This window comes from Triplophysa rosa, linkage group LG16, assembly GCF_024868665.1.
Source record: "Triplophysa rosa linkage group LG16, Trosa_1v2, whole genome shotgun sequence".
Classification (NCBI taxonomy): domain Eukaryota; kingdom Metazoa; phylum Chordata; class Actinopteri; order Cypriniformes; family Nemacheilidae; genus Triplophysa; species Triplophysa rosa.
This window is the reverse complement of record NC_079905.1, coordinates 677,666-695,110: the sequence shown is the minus strand read 5'-3', so window position 1 is coordinate 695,110 and position 17,445 is coordinate 677,666. Positions and strand designations below refer to the sequence as shown.

General features: G+C 40.4%; 4 protein-coding genes and 1 non-coding gene across 8 annotated transcripts in view; 1 reads left to right on the top strand and 4 right to left on the bottom strand.

Annotated features, from left to right (window-relative positions):
• ptk2aa (protein tyrosine kinase 2aa) overlaps window positions 1–2,079 on the top strand; it is an 11,823-nt gene extending 9,744 nt beyond the window's left edge. For all 4 annotated transcript variants that reach the window (XM_057354394.1, XM_057354392.1, XM_057354395.1 and 1 more), the window contains 3 exons: window positions 643–798; window positions 875–955; window positions 1,053–2,079. In XM_057354394.1, the coding sequence (XP_057210377.1) occupies window positions 643–798; window positions 875–955; window positions 1,053–1,265 (450 nt within the window). In that variant the 3' untranslated portion in view covers window positions 1,266–2,079. The remainder of the gene's footprint in view (window positions 1–642; window positions 799–874; window positions 956–1,052) is intronic.
• A 750-nt stretch (window positions 2,080–2,829) lies between these two features.
• On the bottom strand, window positions 2,830–9,255 carry ppp1r18 (protein phosphatase 1, regulatory subunit 18). The gene is made up of 4 exons (XM_057354679.1): window positions 7,875–9,255; window positions 5,899–7,646; window positions 3,686–3,893; window positions 2,830–3,299 (listed from the first exon to the last, which is right to left on the bottom strand). Exons 1-4 carry the CDS (start codon window positions 9,241–9,243, stop codon window positions 3,265–3,267), a joined length of 3,360 nt encoding a protein of 1,119 aa, XP_057210662.1. The 5' UTR covers window positions 9,244–9,255; the 3' UTR covers window positions 2,830–3,264.
• Window positions 9,256–10,927: 1,672 nt separating this feature from the next.
• Window positions 10,928–14,252, bottom strand: nrm (nurim). The gene is made up of 4 exons (XM_057354814.1): window positions 14,089–14,252; window positions 13,391–13,584; window positions 12,977–13,153; window positions 10,928–12,876 (listed from the first exon to the last, which is right to left on the bottom strand). Exons 1-4 carry the CDS (start codon window positions 14,237–14,239, stop codon window positions 12,568–12,570), a joined length of 831 nt encoding a protein of 276 aa, XP_057210797.1. The 5' UTR covers window positions 14,240–14,252; the 3' UTR covers window positions 10,928–12,567.
• Window positions 13,622–13,694, bottom strand: trnak-cuu (transfer RNA lysine (anticodon CUU)). The gene has a single exon. It is a non-coding gene; the product is annotated as a tRNA-Lys (tRNA).
• Window positions 14,253–15,044: 792 nt separating the features above from the next.
• LOC130567266 (uncharacterized) lies at window positions 15,045–17,060 on the bottom strand. Its single transcript, XM_057355251.1, has 4 exons — window positions 16,936–17,060; window positions 16,472–16,819; window positions 16,072–16,137; window positions 15,045–15,947 (listed from the first exon to the last, which is right to left on the bottom strand). The coding sequence occupies exons 1-4, from the start codon at window positions 16,994–16,996 to the stop codon at window positions 15,781–15,783; spliced, it is 642 nt and encodes a 213-aa protein (XP_057211234.1). The 5' UTR covers window positions 16,997–17,060; the 3' UTR covers window positions 15,045–15,780.
• Between the last annotated feature and the right edge of the window lie 385 nt (window positions 17,061–17,445).

The window sequence follows — 17,445 nt, the reverse complement described above, 5'->3', positions numbered from 1 at the left end:
TGCGTGTGTGTGTGTATGCGTGCGTGCTTGTGCGTGCGTGCTTGTGTATGCGTGCGTGCGTGTGTGTGTGCGTGCATGCTTGTGTATGCGTGCGTGCGTGCGTGTGTGTGTGCGTGCATGCTTGTGTATGCGTGCGTGCGTGCGTGCGTGTGTGCGTGAGCTACCGTATGACTATTACTGACCAGTGAACACTGTTCTTAATTTGAAGTCAACATGAAAATGATTTTCAGAATCAGTTTTTCTGACTTAAACGTGACATTGATCTTCAAAATTCTTTAGTTTTAGTTCATTCGATCATGAACAGTGAATGTTTACCTGTATAGAGTAGCTGATTGGCCAAAAAGAACCATTTCATGCTATTTCATTTTGATGAACGTATTTTTATTTTTTATTTAAACTGTTTAGTTGTTCTCAATAAAGTAAATCATTAGATTTCATGATGACTTCAAACAGTTCAGGTCTGACATCTGACTGTACAGATGTGTTTGAGTCAACACTGATTTCTGCAGTTCAAACTGTTGGGCTTTCAGTGCGGTTTTATTTCAGTTCTATGATAAAAGTATATTCAAAATAAAGACTCATAAAAACTGACAAATAATTGTGTAATGTCAGATTCAGACTGATTGCAGTGTTTTATTTCAGATTCAGCCTCAGGAAATCAGTCCACCGCCGACAGCCAACCTGGACCGCTCCAATGATAAAGTTTATGAGAACGTGACGGGGCTGGTGAAAGCTGTTATTGAGATGTCCAGCAGAATCCAGCCGGCACCTCCTGAAGAATACGTCCCCATGGTGAAGGTAAGAAACACACACACACACACACAGCAGGTTCTTCTGTGTGAACTGTTTTCATGAGTCTCATCTTTACTCTCAGGATGTTGGTTTGGCTCTCAGAACGTTACTGGCCACAGTGGACGAGACCATACCAGTGTTACCTGCCAGCACACACAGAGAGGTCTGTCACATCTTCACTTCACATCATTTTGATGTATTTTTGTTGTTTGAGTGTCGGAGTCTGAGTGTGTCGTGTCATGCGTGTGTGTGTGGTTCAGATCGAGATGGCACAGAAGCTTCTGAACTCTGATCTGGCTGAACTCATCGGTAAGATGCGTCTGGCACAGCAGTACGTCCTCACCAGTCTACAGCAAGACTACAAGAAGCAGATGCTCACCGCGGCACACGCGCTCGCCGTGGATGCCAAGAACCTGCTGGACGTCATCGATCAAGCTCGTCTGAAGATGTTGGCTCACAACCGGCCGCTCTAGTTTCTCCAGGATGGCTGGATCATCGGAGGGACGGATCGGCACGGGGTGTCCGGGGAGACGCCGATTCAGTACTCCTCATGGTTTTAAAGCGAGAACTGCTTGCGGATATTTTGTTTTTTACAAAGAGAACGACAAACACTTTTGTTTAATACACCTCGAGTGTTGTGTTTTATTTTGTATCCAGAAATGAAGATCGTCTTCAATCCTCCAACCAAACGTTGTCAGCGCTGGAGAAACCTGCAACTGGAACCCACAGAAACTGTGAGCCGCGGTCACAATTGAGGTTTCTCCCGTATTCCAAAGGTTTATAAACATCACGAACGCTTCCTTTACATACTTGTGTATGTTGACCTCCAATGAGCACTGAGGGCTTGTGTTCTCCCCTGATATGATGTCCTTGAAGAGTTTTGTACACGTCTCACTATGACTAAAGCCAAACTACAGCAGCGGTATTTCACATATTTTTTAAGGAATCATAACTTCTTGTATGAAAGAAAGAGGGATTTATATGAAAACAACGAGAAGTGACCCCGACGGGACAGAAGCTAATATCACATATCAGACACTTGAAGCACACGCTAAACCATTTAATCAGCTGCCTTCCAACTACAAGACGTATATTCTGTAAAATCATGATCTGCTTTATTTTTTATCAGATTTTCACACCACTGGGTTTTATAAAGCCCTTTGAGTTTTCATGCTAATAACTTGTGTACAGAACAATCGTGAATCCATTTTGTCATTCTGGTATAAATTATTCTCAGGAAGAAACAAACTGTATAGAGCTTTTAACTAATAAAATATGATCAATATCTTTCTCTGTCTGGTTTACATTTGAAATGTGTTTAGACTTTATTCAGGAAAGCCCTGACTACGTCATACGCCTACAAATCCGCGCATCTGTAATCTCATCATATATTTTCATACATCATATTTCTGTTTAATAATGGCCAGAACTGGCTATTGTCTATGTAGACTTGTGTAAATTAACATTGAATGTAATTTAACTTTGTAATTTTTATTCATGTTGCAATGGTCAACAACATTTTCACACACGAATGAATTTTGCTGTAATTCCGAGCGAAACGTCACAGATTGTACGTCATTACGGCGATTCCGTCAGAACGTGAGCGCAGCTGCACATCATTTTGTGCGCTTGTTACGTGACCAGCTGTGTATTTTGTATTTTTCTCGTATTTATTCATCATATCTGTTTACTATCCCTACAGTCTTCCACATAGTTGAGTGTTTTATAAAGATGAGCGCGTTTGCTGAAAAGCTCAAGACAGTCGCGAGGCGACAATGCAGGTAAGATCGGATGACAAACACTAACGTATATCTAAAATATTGCTGGTTTTGTTTTAAACCCTAGTAAATAAATATTGTAGAGAAAATTAAATTTTTACAACACATGCCGTTAAATTCAGATGTTTGTGTCAGACGGAATGAAACTGACAGTGTTCTGCTGTGAGTCACCAGCAGGTGTCGCTGTGATAGGATCTGGTTAAACAAACAGGCCGCTTTATTTTGGTATTATATGAAACACACACTGCAGAAGTCGTGACCCTTTTCCAAAAAAACGTTTTATTAATCATAATCATACATTCACAAGAAGTGACACATGTCCCATCCTTCTCTCCTCAGATTAGAAGCTGAAGGGTTTATTTAGTTTATAAATAACAAAAAACTCCTGTAATACAAGACCAGGTAAAATCATCTTTCGCAGTTACAGTTCAAATACACAAAGCCTTCAGACATGTACAGATCTGAGTTTTTTATTCATAAAACTCTGGAAACCATCAGGACCTGAGATTAACACTTATAACAGCATCACAAAGTTTCTTTTTACAACTCAAGAATTTAAATAATCTTACCTAAAAGCTAAAATCATGCTTTTAAAATCATCATATCTCATTTAAATACTTTTTTAAAAACATTTTGCATTATTACTTACAGTTTAAGGGTGAAAAATATAAAAGCTAAAGGTTGTAATTGTTCATCATGAAGACAGAAAGTTAAGTTTACAGGATTCATCTGAAACAGAGAGAGAAACAAAAATAATGTTACTAAGAAAAAACAACATGTTTACTCTGTGACATGTTAGGGCATGCACAATCATTCAAAGCAAAATCACATATTTAATATCTTAAAGAACTGACGATTCTTATCAATTATTAACAAAAACACATTATTATTTTTATTATTCATGTTCATATTGTAAATGATGCATGATCACGGTCATTAACAAAGAAACATTTATTTGATACATGAGAATAATGTCCGTTTACAAGGCAAAGATCAAATAATGTACTCAAATTAAATTGTGCAATAAAAACTATTTTTCCTGACCAAAAAAATGGATTTATTGAGTCAGGCCTGCTGTTTGTTTGTAGTGATGATGTGATTGAAAAAGCACTGACCCACTCTGAGGAATCGAACTCTTCCTGCGTTCACACTCATGTCACTGCGGGACGTGTTCTCCTCATCCTCATCTTCCTCCTGATCCCCCCCACACCGCCCGTCCTCTGACCCCGAATGAGGAGTGCAGGGGAAAGATTCAAGCGTACGGTCTTCTGACGGATACTCACAAACTCTCTCCAGCTGAATGTCATCGAAACACACCTTCACCTGAACCAGAGAGACAGAGATCCCGTCAAATATACTCTCTCAGTAATTCATAACTGAAGTTCATTCGCAAAAACAGATGACTCAATTATCCTGTTTCTTTTATTGTGCATTCCAAGTAATATCAATAAAACTGCAGTTGGGTTGTCTTGATTAAGTAATAATAATTAACACAATAAAACACAATAAAAACATGATTTTGGAGAAAATGTATAAATGAGTTAACTCGTTAATTCCTCCACACAGATAGAGAAATCTCAGACTGTTAAAGTGTTTTCAGCCCAACCTCTTTTTACACTCCATCTCACATGCACAACAAACAACTGATTTCGTGTTTCTTGTGTTCGGATCAAATAGTTGAATGAAAAATTCTCTCCTTGTGAGAAGGAAATCAGTCACAGAACAGTCAAATACAACACAAGAAGCATTTCTTTAATGACGAGACACGCACGCACGCACACACACACACACACACACTTAGAAAAGTGAAAACATTGAACAGAAACATTAAACTGATGATTAGGCCTCACTGAATTAAATGTATAACGTAAACATGCTTATTTAAACATTATTATGCACTTGTATTGGCAGGGTTTCACTCCAAACACCACAATCAACTCGTTTAAAAACACTCAACATGTGAAACTACAGGAAGAATAAAGGTCAGAGTGTAAAACAGATGCAGAATTCTAGAATCATTCTAGACGTGCTTAAATAAAAGATACCATTTAAACCTCACATGTGATATTTTTACTGCGTCGCTTTCCGTAAACAAGTAAACTAGTGTTGATCTGCTTTAATATCGTGCGTGTGCGTGTGCGTGCGTGCTTGTGTGTGTGTGTGTGTGTGTGTGTGTGTGTGTGTGTGTTTGTGTGCGTGCGTGCGTGCTTGTGTGTGTGTCACAGGAAGTGATACGGCTCTGAGGAGGAAGTAGCCAAAGAGCTGTCACAAGACCACTAAAAAAATACAAACTAATCCACTAATAGTTTATGATTTTCATCTTTGTGCTGCTACATAATAATTTAATACATTTAAATAAATGATGTTCAGAGATTCAACATGAATAGAAAACGACACATGCAGGCCGTGCTGTAAATGTACAGAAGACATAAGTAGATAAAAATGATTCTACACTAAAGCTTCATCTGATATTGTATCGTCTTAAAAATCTGTGCAGAACTGAGTCACAGTCGACTGACAAGTTCAACAAACACACACACAAGACACCAGAGATCGATAGCATTTATAATCCAGTTTAATCTGAAAATCAAACTGTAGAACGCTGCCAAATTCTGTTTGACCCTCTTTATTTCTCTTTCTGCTCAGATTTGATGTGACTAGAAGACACTCCAAACAAACACCTACGAATGCAAACTCTGAGCTATGGATGTGTTTCCAGAAGTGAACGTTTTCAAGGTTGCATGTGAAAAAGCTTCAATCAAACACCAGACAGATGCTTGTGTTTGTGGTTTCTGTGCTCAATGGTGTCAAACAGAACTATGGCCCAAATCCCATCATCCACAGCTTCATGAGCTGCCATCATACACACGTAAAGACCACACTGACGAGAGAAACATTCAACTGTATGAGAATAAATAATGATCATGTACTGTACATCTCAATCTATTCACAGACATTCAAAGAACTGTTTTATCACCATGTGAAGTTAACCCTGTAGTAGATCTGAGTCCTACATGATGGTGTTTAAGGATGAATCAAGTAACAGTTTCTTGTTTTTAATATCCAGCCGTTGAATGTCTTAGTTTACACACAGAGAGGTTGTGTGTGTTCATGGGTGACGTGTGATGGCGTGAGAGATAAGCCTAATCCAGGTTTAACACCACGGGCCACAATCAAAGAGGACAAAGATTTTCTGGCCGACGAATGAAAGATTATCACACGGTATCATTCCCATCTCGGTCATTATCAGCATAAAAACCCAACAAAACTATTATCACACTATCAAAAACACTACCACCTGAGGAATGACTCGGATGCGTTCACTCACCGCTTTTGGTGCTCCTCTGCTCTTCACCAAACACGAGCGCTCCAGACTCTGATATCCACCGATCACCTCGATCTCTTCCGCTGTTGGATATCTCTTTTTGTTTGCTTCTCTGTTGCCACCGGTGTTCGTCGTGCGTGTCTGGCCCTGAGGCGCGGCTCTTGAGGGAGTCGCTGAGGGTCCTGTCGGGGTACCTGCGGATGGGGTCACTGCACCAGATCTCCTGGGAGTGATGGTGATGGTAGTTCCCCTCTTACCTGGTCCACCGGAGGCGCTCCTAATGGAAAAGAGAGGAGGGGTGGGAGTTGTAGAGGGAGAAGAGGATGACGGACAGTTGCCTTGTTCTGGGGATATTGAAGTGTTTTCTGTTGCTTGGGCATTCCGGGCGTTGACTGTGAAGGACTTGAGCTGCTGGGGTTTAGGATGTGACCGTTGGGATTTTTGTTGGACTTGTGATTTCGGCGTCTCTTTGAGTATGTCAGGTCTCTTCTGGCCTTCAGCTGTCTTCGCCTCCTGTTCTCTGTCGTTTTGGGTCCGACATGCTGCTTCCTGTTCCTTCAACTGCAGCCGTTCCACTTGACGTTGTACCGTCTGTGCACCTGTGGACTCCACCGTCTCTGTTTTGTCAACATCTCTTGCTGTCCCACAATTCCACAGTTTGGCCGTCTCCGGCAGGATGTCCGGTGACTGTGCAGTTCTGATGGGTTTGTATTGGCCATGAGTACCCCTGTGGTGCGTGGAAATATCCCCTTTACGTTCATTGATACATACCGCAGTCCTGGAGCCCACCGCCTTCAGGTTATAGATCCGACTCATTTCGTCCAGCGAGTCTGAAAGAGGTGGAGAGGGAGAAAGAGAGGGAGGAAGATATTCTTCTTCTAACAACTCTCTCTCAATTTCGTCTTCTTCCACATCAAAGTCCTGTCGTCTCCAAATACTGCGTGATCCACACTCCTCTACATGGTGAGCTGGCTCCGTCTCTCTGCGGTAGAGATCACTCTCGCATTCATCCCTGGTGATCTCCCCGACTTCTCTTTCTGTCGAGGCCGACTGCAAGTGCGACAGAGAAACAGGAATAGGAAGCTGAGGGCTTGACTTTGCCATAGTAACTTCCTGTGTGACGTCAAACAGTCTGAGAGTCTGCAGTGTGGTTGCTTCCTGTTGAATTGCCGTCACTTCTCTCACAGTTCCTTCTGCTTCTGTGCCGTCCATCGCATCAGTTTTTCTTCCTCTCTGCATCTCCTCTTGCTGACGGAGTTGTTCTCTCAGAGACTCCACTCGGGTCAAAGGTCGCCCGGCCTTCCAGCTTCCTCTCCTCTCTAGTCCATCTCCAGTCTTGTCCAGACTTGTCTTTCTTACTGCTGATACGTCCACTCCATAAAACACTGTTGTGGGGATGGTTACCTCCTCCTGGGTACGGGGTTTGTTTTGACTCAATGTACCAGGCTGTTGTGAAATGTGTGAGGCGAAGTGAATGTTTTCTGTGGCTTGTTTTGAAAGATTCTGATCTTTAAGGTAACTTGTGGGAAGAGTGATGTGAGCAGTGTGCTGGTTCATCTCACCAGAGCTCATGTCTGGGTCTCCACATGAAAAGGGCTTGTTGAGCTCTCGGACTCTTTCTGTCCTGCAGTGCAGATCTTCTGTCTGTTGTGAACGTGAGCCGGGTTGTGCAGTAAAATCAGAAGACTGGAGACTGTCGTCCTCTGAAGGAGTGGTGACTTGGCATTGGGCATCTATAGCGGTGTTGTAATCTGTGCAGTCATTTGAGGGGTTGACAGATTGTTTTAAAGCCACATTAATCCCATCCTGATTCCATGTCATCGTGGAACCTATTTGCTTCTGTCCTTCCATTGTGTCTCGCCTCTTGTCTGTTTGTATCTCTTCATCCATCTTTTCCTCTCTCGCTCTTCTGTTCTCTCTTTCTGAGCTGTTTTCTCTTCTTTCCTGTTTGATTTGAACTCGTCAGGCGAATGCGACGCCTTCGGGGTTTTTGACGGAGGCCACAGTGAAGCCCTCCTCTCTGCCACTCTCTCTACAAACCGTCTGATTCCTCTGAATCTGTCTCTTTTCAAGCATCACCCCCTCATCATCACGTCTCAGTCGCCCCCATCGCCTTGTGACCCTCGCTTCACTCTCAGATGGGTCCGTACCCGTGACCATCGCAGACGGCTTGACCCTGCAGTCCGAGTACGTCCTCTCCACCACCCTAAACTCCAGCTCCTCCTCACGTGCTCCATTCTCCTGGTGACACACCGCACGGTCCGAGAAGCTGAAGGAGCGTTTGGGAACGCCTCTGAATGTCGGCCGCGTGTGCTCGTCCTCCTGCACGTACAGGTCTCCTGTGCTGTGTCTGGCTCGGTTCTTACCTAACTGGTCGAAGCAGTCCGTGCTCTTGGAACGCACTGGGGGTTTGGGGAGCTCACCGAACTTACTGAGCAGCTGACTGACTCGACCGACACACTCGACTTCATTCTTGCGGTCTGTTTGCGCTCTTTGATCTCTCTCGATCTCTCTCTCTTTTCTCCATACCCTCTCTCTCTCTCTCCGTTCTCTGCTGCTTACTCTCTCCTGGACCTCGAGAATCTCCGCTTCCACTTTCTCATCTGTAGCGGGAGGTTTGATGATCAGTACTTCTGACGCCCTGATCTCTGTGACACTTCCTCCACCCGCCAGAAACTCTCTCAAATCCATCCTCATCCTCTTCTCCTCCCTGTGTACCTCCTCTCGAGCACTCTCTCTCCTTTCCAGTCTTTCCTTGTTATTTTTCTCTTTCTCAATGATGATGATATTGTTGGCCTTGATGGTGCGGAGACCTGTGACGGGATAAAAGAGAGATGTGCTGCACTTCTTCACCTGTTCTCTCCCTGTACTTCTGTCTTCACTTTCGGTCCCCTCGATCCTTATATCTCGATCTTTCCAAAACTCTCTCTCCATACCTCTGCTTTCTTCTTTCTCTGTTTCTACATTCCTTTCTCTCGCTGTATAGTTGTTTGTCTGTTGTCTGTTGTCTCTCCTCCAGCTGTTCTCAGAACGGATGAAAGGGTTCTGTCGGATGGATAACTGATTTGGAGTTCCAGGGTTTGGTTTACTGTCGGTCTGCTCTGTAACGACGACCTCCTCTATGATGGCCGAGACATCAGGAGTATGTTGTCCTTCATCTTTTTCTTTCTCCCTCTCTCTCTCTTCATCCTGCTTTGCCTTCCTTCTCTGGATAATCTCTCGCTTCCAGGCCGGCATGCTGGCCAGCCTCTCCTCCTCCTCCCTGTCTCTTCTCTCTCTCTCCTCTTCATCTCGTCGCTTTCGCTCCAAAAGAAGCTGTTTCCATTCCGGTAGGATGGACAGGGACATTTTACTGGTGATGTTCTTTTGAAGAAGCACAATTTACTCCCGGCTAAACCTGTCAAAACAAATACAACACAATGCTTTCCTGTAGCTTTCCTGTGGTTAGAGCAATAGCGCTAGCAACGGCAAGGTCATGGTTTTGATCCCAGGGATTGCACATACTCAGAAACAAATGTAGAATATAATGCAATGTAAGTCGCTTTGGATAAAAGCGTTTGCTAAATGCATAAATGTAAATGCAATGTACAACTCTTCAGCCAAAAATGAGAATTCTGTCATTATTTGGTAACACTTTAAAATAAGGTGCTATTTGTTAACAATTATTTAATGCATTAGCTAACATGAACTAACAACGAACAATACTTCTACAGCATTTATTAATATTACTACATGTTAATTTCAGCATTTATAAATACATTATTACAATCAAACGTTGTCACTGTTAACATTAGTTAATGCACCATGAACTAACATGAATAACTGTATTGACATGAACTAACATTAACAAGGATTAATAAATGCTGAAAAACGAAATTGTTCATTGTTAGCTAATGCATTTACTAATGTTAACTAATAGCACCTTATTGTAAAGTGTTACCCATTATTTATTCATCCTCATGTCATGTCAAACCTGCATGAGTTTCTTTCTTTAGAACACAAAAGAAGACATTTTGAAGAATGTTGATAACCAAACAACATTGAACTCCATTGACCTCCATTGTATGAACACAAAACCACCGAGACATTTCTCAAAATATCTTCTTTTGTGTTTCACTGAAGAAAGAGTCACGTACAGATTTACAAACACATAAGAGGAATAAATGATGACAGATGATTTTTATTTTTGGCTGAACCATCACTTTAAAAACAACTCTTGTTTTTATTGATGTCAGGTTCTAAAATGAACTTGCACATATTTTTTTTAACAATTATCAAGAGACAATACTTGACATAAACTGTCATTTAAGGAAAACAGCTTTACCTTGTTATGTAACGATGGAGGTTTGGATTCCTGATTCACTGGAATCAAGTTTTTCTCATCTTTCCATTATGGAAAATCCAAACAGAAGCAGCTAAAGTCCCATTAAACACTTCAGTTCATGCTAAATTGAAGCAGAACATTTTCCACCAGTTAATTTGAATGAAGAAATGTCAGAAAGTGTTGGTGCCCCGTGCATCGGAGCAGTTGTGCAGGACTGTAATCCCATAATTACATTACGTTCCATCAGGAGAATGACAGGCGCACACACCACACTGACTTAAGATGTTTAGCTAAGACCTCCGTCACTCCAGAGCCGAGTTACACCAGGTGACGGGAATGAAATGTCAATGCTTAGATAACACTCTCACATCACATCAGCATTAACTCAACTGCTACTTTCTTTATGATAACTAACTGAGACGTGACATTGAAGATTGGTTATTTTTAAAATGAAGCCTAACAAGATTTTTTATTTGTAGACTTTACTACTACTTTTCAAAGTAGTTAAATTATATAAAATACTATTTAAATGTAACTATTTCAGCATTTAATTTATTTAACTTTGTTCATCTACATTAACGGCTAACTTAAGTCAAACTATAAAAATATGTACAAAATGCAATTACAAAATAAAGGTGTTAATTGTAACATAAAATCATAAAGCCATAAAATCTATATATTTATTTCCTGCTGTGATGTAAAAAAAATGAAAAACCTTACAAGTTCTGAAAAAGCAATGTTTAATAATCATGTAAAAATACATTCTGCAGTAAGTGACTTCGTATTCAAGTACACACATTTCAAGCTGTATTCATAATAACAAAAAACAAAGGCACATTTTCCAGTAGGTATGACACATGGTTGTTTGTCAACAGAAACACAAAAATAATACTCAACATTAACACAAGTTAATGACGTGACATCAAAATAAGCCTGAGGGTGTAAAAGCTGTTTTAAAAGTCTCAAGAAAAGAACATACTCTTGACCTATAAAAATAAAGTTTATTTCTCTATATGTGTGATCTAGCTGCTCATGGTTCAGGTGTGTGTGTTTGATTGTGTGTTTGTGTGTTGTTAATGACTCCGGTCAGAGATCTGAATAAAGCAGTTTAATCTCATGACCTGCCCTCCTCGTCACCTTCAGACAACATAAATCTCATTCAAAATACATGACAGATCATAAGAGACTTATAAAAATATTCTGCTGCTCGATCTATTCTATTAGTCATGGATAGAAAACACGAAGACTACAAACACAGTCAACACTTGGTTTACACCCTACAGAGTGCATCTCAAATCATTAATACTAGAAACATGTGATGTATTTTCCAGGTGTGTGTAAAATAATGAATTAATAGTCACGAATTGATAGCTCGACGTTGACGCTTATTTAAAAACACAAGGGGGGTTCCAGAAACAGGGATTAGTTTAACACAGGACTAGGCCTTAGCTTTGGGGCATTTAAGTAGTTTCAACAAACAAGCATTACAGTTGTGCATCTCGAGACAAAACAACGGCACTGCTGTATTTTCAGTTTTCAGTATTTTAGTCTAGGACTAGTCTTAAGCCCGTATGGGAAACCACCTCAAAGTATGCACTAAAGAGTTCAACGTAACTATGACAGTATTCGCTAATGCAAGTTAAAATAAAGAGTTTGGTTCCAAAATGAGTTCATTTTAAAATAAAATAAATAAATGTTGTTCAATCCAATTCATTTCAATCAAACTGCAGTTGGTTTGTGTTGATTTAAGCCATAATAACTCCAAAAATACAGCTAACTAACACAATAAAACATGATGACATCATAAAAAACATGATTTTTGAAAAAGTGAATGAGTTATGTCATTTTGGAACCAAACTCTTCAAATGCCAATTCATCAAAACAATCTCATAATTACTTGCATAAATGATACGAAACGTTGAATTTAAACTAGTCAAAAATCATCGGTCATGTTTCTAATTCTTCAAAAAAAGAGAACCTTTACACAATGAAATCTCATTTGCACCAGTAGAATGGTCACTTTATGTAGGTATTAAAATGTAAAGTTGTACGTACCTTACGATTTTTGAATAGATTTCAACAAGAAACCATAAACAGATTACGACAATGAAAACTAAACTGAATTAAAATGATCGCCGATGAATCAAATCATATTGACTGTGTAAGGCACTTCAACTCTTTTTAATCTGGACTAGACATGAGCTGCTGTAACTGTCAAATAGAAATAGCTCCGTTTATTTTGATGTTTTGATCATTTCTACCTCTATTTTTATATGAGAAATATCATGATTGAGTATTTCCACCGGTAAAGATGGCCTCATGCTAATGTGAACATAACACTTGATTTTTTAGTCCTGTTTGTTGAGGTTGTTATTACTCTGATCATTGTCCTCTAGCGGTGCGCAGAAGACTTTCAGTTTGGTCTGCAGCTGTCGGTTGAGATATGTACAGTCCTGTGTGTCCAGAGAGTGAGCCGCCATCAGATATACAGACAGATAAACGGCCAGCACGAGACGGTCCACGGGAAACGTGGGAAGAACCCAAAGAACCGCGAGCAGCTCCACACACACGGGATGTCTCAGGTGAGCGAAGAGCCGCTGGGCACGTGGAGACTTTAAAGAGAGAGGATCGCCCAGACCCAAACACTCGTAATACACCTGACACACACACACACACAGACGACGTGTGTTCATGAGTCTCGAGGAAACAGTACATCAGTATAAATGTGGTGAAATGTGCAGATGTGTGGTAGCCTACCTGTTTGATGCCCAGTAATTCTGGATAGTCAAATATAAGGAGAATGCTGCAGATGATCGCCCAGCACAGAAAGTGTAAAATAAAACAGATGAGAGGGAAATAAATATCCCAGCTGGTGTTCTGCACCGACCACAGACAGGGGGCGCTGGTGACCGGCTGCCAACATCGCATCAACACCTGAACACCAAAACAATCACCACAGTTCACTTACACCATTACAGATTGTGTTTAAATCAATATAAAGAACACCGAAACAAGATGGGTGATGCATTACTGCAGGTGTGCGTTTGTTCAGAACGTCATACAGAGTTAAAATCTTCATTGTGCATTATATCTTACGTTACAACTTATATTTACTCAAATGTGAGTTTTACATACACACCTGCAGTATTTATAGGGTGTTGTTGAGTTTACCTGCAGTGCCAGAGCAGTGGTGAAGCAGTACATGGTTCTGGTCAAAACCCCCAGCAGGTTCTGACAGGCTCTCTTCACTGGACCCCATGCCAACAGACTGTGCTGAACACTGAAGAGGACCAGAAGGAAAACATCCACAGCTACAGCCCGTAAAACCGCACCGTCACGCAGAGCCACAGACCACGACACAGACTCTAACACACGCACGAAAACATGTGAGAAAACATTTGCCGCCCAACGTGGGGCTCGAACCCACGACCCTGAGATTAAGAGTCTCATGCTCTACCGACTGAGCTAGCCGGGCTGTATGCAGAGCGCGCGCACATGGCATAATGACGGCACACGCCCTCGGCGATTCATTTCAACATCCGTTTGAATTCGTTTAATGTTCTGATCCCGATACAAAACACAAAGGAGCAACACAAACAGATCTTAGTAAAACAGTAAATCACGATCTAAAGATTATTAACATTTAAAAAATTAGACCAGAAACTTTTAATATACTTGCAGCGACTTGAACACCGACTCACATCATGAACAGTGCAAAGCTCTACGCTAAATATTAATATTTTAAAATCTGCTGATATAAATGCCCTTTACTTTTGTGCACATGACGTTCATAACATAAATGTAAATAACAGGCTTATAAATGAATGTATGAAAGTTTCAGTATTGTTTGATTAATAGTGCTCGCTCACCTCGACACAGAGGCGCGCCGCCGCTCAGGTTATGATAGATAGCGCGAAACGACACAAAACGAACAAAATCAGCGCCTGTCACGAAGACAAAGATAAAGTTAATAAACGCTGAAACACAGAGAAAACAGTCACGCAAAGTTACCGACGCCATGACAGAAGGTGTGTTCGATTTCACGCGGCGCTGCGCAGACCAGTGAGCGTATGACACCGCAGTACCGCGAGATCAGGCTGCTTTGTGTCTTCTCGAAACGCTCTCGCGGTTCTGCGGTGTCATAAGCCGATCGGTGTGTGCAGCGTTGCATGACGTTGAATATATTTGTATTTTAAACTGATAGGCGGCTGCTGCTTCCTTTTCTTGTTTTATTATTGTTTGAGATATGGATATTACAAACGTGATATTATTTGTTGTTATGTTATAAGCATTGTATGTTTGATATATTTTGAAACAATACAAAATTGGCAGCTGCTTCCGGGAGGGGCTGCAGTGACACCATGACACCACTAGGTGGAGACACAGCGCATGTTCTGAAGTTCAGTTTATTGCGTTTATAAACATAATTTCTAAAACGTTTAAATAAGATTGTAAATTCTCAAAAAAAATCTAGAAATTGAATTAATTAAAATAATATTTTTACTCATTAACATGTATGCATTTAGCAACGATTTTGTCCAAAGCGACTTGACACAATGCTGTATCAGCCACAGGGTGAACTAATGTTTCATTCTCTTCACACTGACATGTATCGTGTGTTTGAGGGCAAGTCATTGTAGTTTTGTATGAACTCATGTGGTTATGTGCATTGTGTGGTTTTAGCTGCAGTCAGTTGAATGCAGTCAATCAGGAAATAATGACTTTTTATTGCGTGACAAGCGCTGTGAATCTAGTTCATTGAAGATGTGGTGAGACGTGCGGTTGTGTCAAACATTTGTATCTGAAGAAACGCAGATCTTTTTTGACATTATTTTTATTTAATCAAGGTTTATATGATAAACAAAAGGTGACACACATGCTGATGCTGGATAGCAGACAAAATTAAGATATACAGTATAGGCCTATGTAAAATTATTTACATTTATATGGTAATATTGCATTTGTAAACATGTAAGACCAAGTACAGAAGCATGTGAGCAACGACTTTCATCCACTCTGTTCCTCCATTCAAACTTCAGAATCCATCACAACCTTCAAAAAACCTGTCCAAGTCTTCCTGACTAACCCTGAACTGTCTACTTTCTTGCTGTTTAAAAAAACTTGTGTCTGTTTCTTTCTTGTTGTTCATTCTTCCTTTTCCTCAGCCTTTATCCTTGTAAACATGGCCTGGTTAATCTTTCATTATTGTTTATGGCTCATCGACAAAATAATTGTAAATGCTCTCTCATTTGTAAGTCACTTCGGATAAAAGCATCTGCTAAATGAATAAATGTAAATATTGTTGATCTTTTTGAATCATAAACCACGGCCACAGTGATTGACAATCTGATCTGTACTGGCAGTGATAAAGACAACAGTTGGATGAATCTGTAAGTGAGAATTAACCAGAAATAAACATCTGAGCCACAAAATCTCGACACTCTTTATAATGTTAAAAGGCTGTTTACCTACTGCAGTGCTGAACACATTTTACTTGACATAATAAGCTTGATTGAATAGTAAAATAAAGCACATAAATGTATAGAGTAGCTGGTCGTGGTTTAATCTGAGCTGAGAGCGATAGCACCTTTCCCTGCGGTCCAGCCTTTCTGCCAGCCGCGATGATGAATTACTCCACCTGCAGCGACTGTCGCCAGGAAAAATATCACAATAGCCAATCCAACACCTCCAAACATCAAGACTCGCTCTTTCACCGTCAAATCATCATCTGAGAGAGAGAGAGAGAATGTAATAAATGTACAACAGTGTTATATGGAAGTGACTGTTATAGTGACATCTGAGGCTTCATTACAAATTAAACATGAGACATAGAAGCAAGAATAAAGATATACCTGTGATTTCAACCTGCTCCGTTCCCAGTTGAGAATTACAGTTTTCTTTCCTGAGTCTCAGGTTTTCTGAAAATATTTAAATAAACTTTAAAGGGATAGGTTACAAAAAATCTGTCATCATTTACTCATTCTCATGTCATTTCAAACCTGAAAGAGTTTCAAACCAGAATGTTGGTAACCAAATGATGGCAGTACCCATTCACTTCTATATGGACTCAAAACCAATGCAAGTCAACAGGTACCGCCAGTGTTCGGTTACAATCATTTTTCAAAATATCTTCTTTTGTGTTCTGCAGAAGAAAGAAACTCATACAGGCTTAAAATGACAAGAGGATGAGTAAATTCAAATAATTTGAATTTTTGGGTGTACAATATGAACTTAAATCTTATAGGGACCAACCCTCAGTTTGCAGTCGGATGGCTCTGTCGAAGTGCATCTTTGGAGTGTCAGATTTTGTTCCACAGAAATAGAGTCCTAAATCAGACTGTGTTACTTCAGAAATAACCAGACTGACCACTGTGATCCCGCTGTTTGCTTTTAATTCCAGGTGGTTTTTATTTTGATTGTAGGTAATTAAAAGTTTTTCCCCAGTTTTACTGTCTTTCTCTGCAGTCACCAGCAGAGTCAGCTGTTCACAATTCAGATGATGCCAGGCAATTTCATATCTGTTCAACATGGTGCAGTTTAGGCTGATGCTTTTTCCCAGTTGAGCTCTTAACAGAAAAGATTGCTGAGGCACTGACACATCTGCAGAGACAATTCTTTTTAAATAATGTTTATGTACATATTATTGAATGCATATTCTAGTTTTTTATATGATACTTATTTATGTAGCTTAGAATACTAAAATTGAAAATATTTACCACTGTAAGTGATGTGCATAATCCAAGAAGAAAACACATAGAAGAGAATGATTTTCTCCATTTTGTCTGTTGCACTAAACTGAGTAAATCAAACTACAGGTACTATAAGCAGGATGCTGACACTAAACAGACTAAAACCACAGTGTTTCCACTTCCTACCAAAAGCATATACAGAATTGAATACTATAGCATAAGATTCAGTGTTGTACATTGTTCTGGCTTTGCTCTATTGTTTCAGGCATCTTCGTGCAATAATGATAGAGCATATGTTCTCTACATCAGCTTGCAAAAGACACTTGGCATTGTGTGAATATATGTGTGTATTCCTATATGTGTGCTGTTTTAGCTGTGTGTGTGTCCCGTGTGTGTGCGTGTGTGTGTGTGTGTGTGTGTGTCCAGTGTGTGTGTGTGTGTGTGTGTGTGTGTGTCCCGTGTGTGCGTGCGTGTGTGTGTGTGTGTGTGTCTGTGTGAGTCTGATGTGTGTCTGGTGTGTGTGTGTGTGTGTGAGTC

What these genes read in the sequence shown, in the direction of transcription:
- nrm (XM_057354814.1), bottom strand. Translation starts at nt 14,239, where the DNA reads ATGGCGTCGGTAACTTTGCGTGACTGTTTTCTCTGTGTTTCAGCGTTT. An exon ending in CGGCGCGCCTCTGTGTCGAG is followed by an intron (nt 13,585 to 14,088) that starts GTGAGCGAGCAC and finishes TGCGTGTGTTAG; the next exon opens with AGTCTGTGTCGTGGTCTGTG. An exon ending in CCACTGCTCTGGCACTGCAG is followed by an intron (nt 13,154 to 13,390) that starts GTAAACTCAACA and finishes TTTGGTGTTCAG; the next exon opens with GTGTTGATGCGATGTTGGCA.
- LOC130567266 (XM_057355251.1), bottom strand. Translation starts at nt 16,996, where the DNA reads ATGGAGAAAATCATTCTCTTCTATGTGTTTTCTTCTTGGATTATGCAC. An exon ending in TATGCACATCACTTACAGTG is followed by an intron (nt 16,820 to 16,935) that starts GTAAATATTTTC and finishes TTGTCTCTGCAG; the next exon opens with ATGTGTCAGTGCCTCAGCAA. An exon ending in CATCCGACTGCAAACTGAGG is followed by an intron (nt 16,138 to 16,471) that starts GTTGGTCCCTAT and finishes AAATATTTTCAG; the next exon opens with AAAACCTGAGACTCAGGAAA.
- ppp1r18 (XM_057354679.1), bottom strand. Translation starts at nt 9,243, where the DNA reads ATGTCCCTGTCCATCCTACCGGAATGGAAACAGCTTCTTTTGGAGCGA. An exon ending in GCAGAGGAGCACCAAAAGCG is followed by an intron (nt 3,894 to 5,898) that starts GTGAGTGAACGC and finishes TCTCTGGTTCAG; the next exon opens with GTGAAGGTGTGTTTCGATGA. An exon ending in AGTTCGATTCCTCAGAGTGG is followed by an intron (nt 3,300 to 3,685) that starts GTCAGTGCTTTT and finishes TCTCTGTTTCAG; the next exon opens with ATGAATCCTGTAAACTTAAC.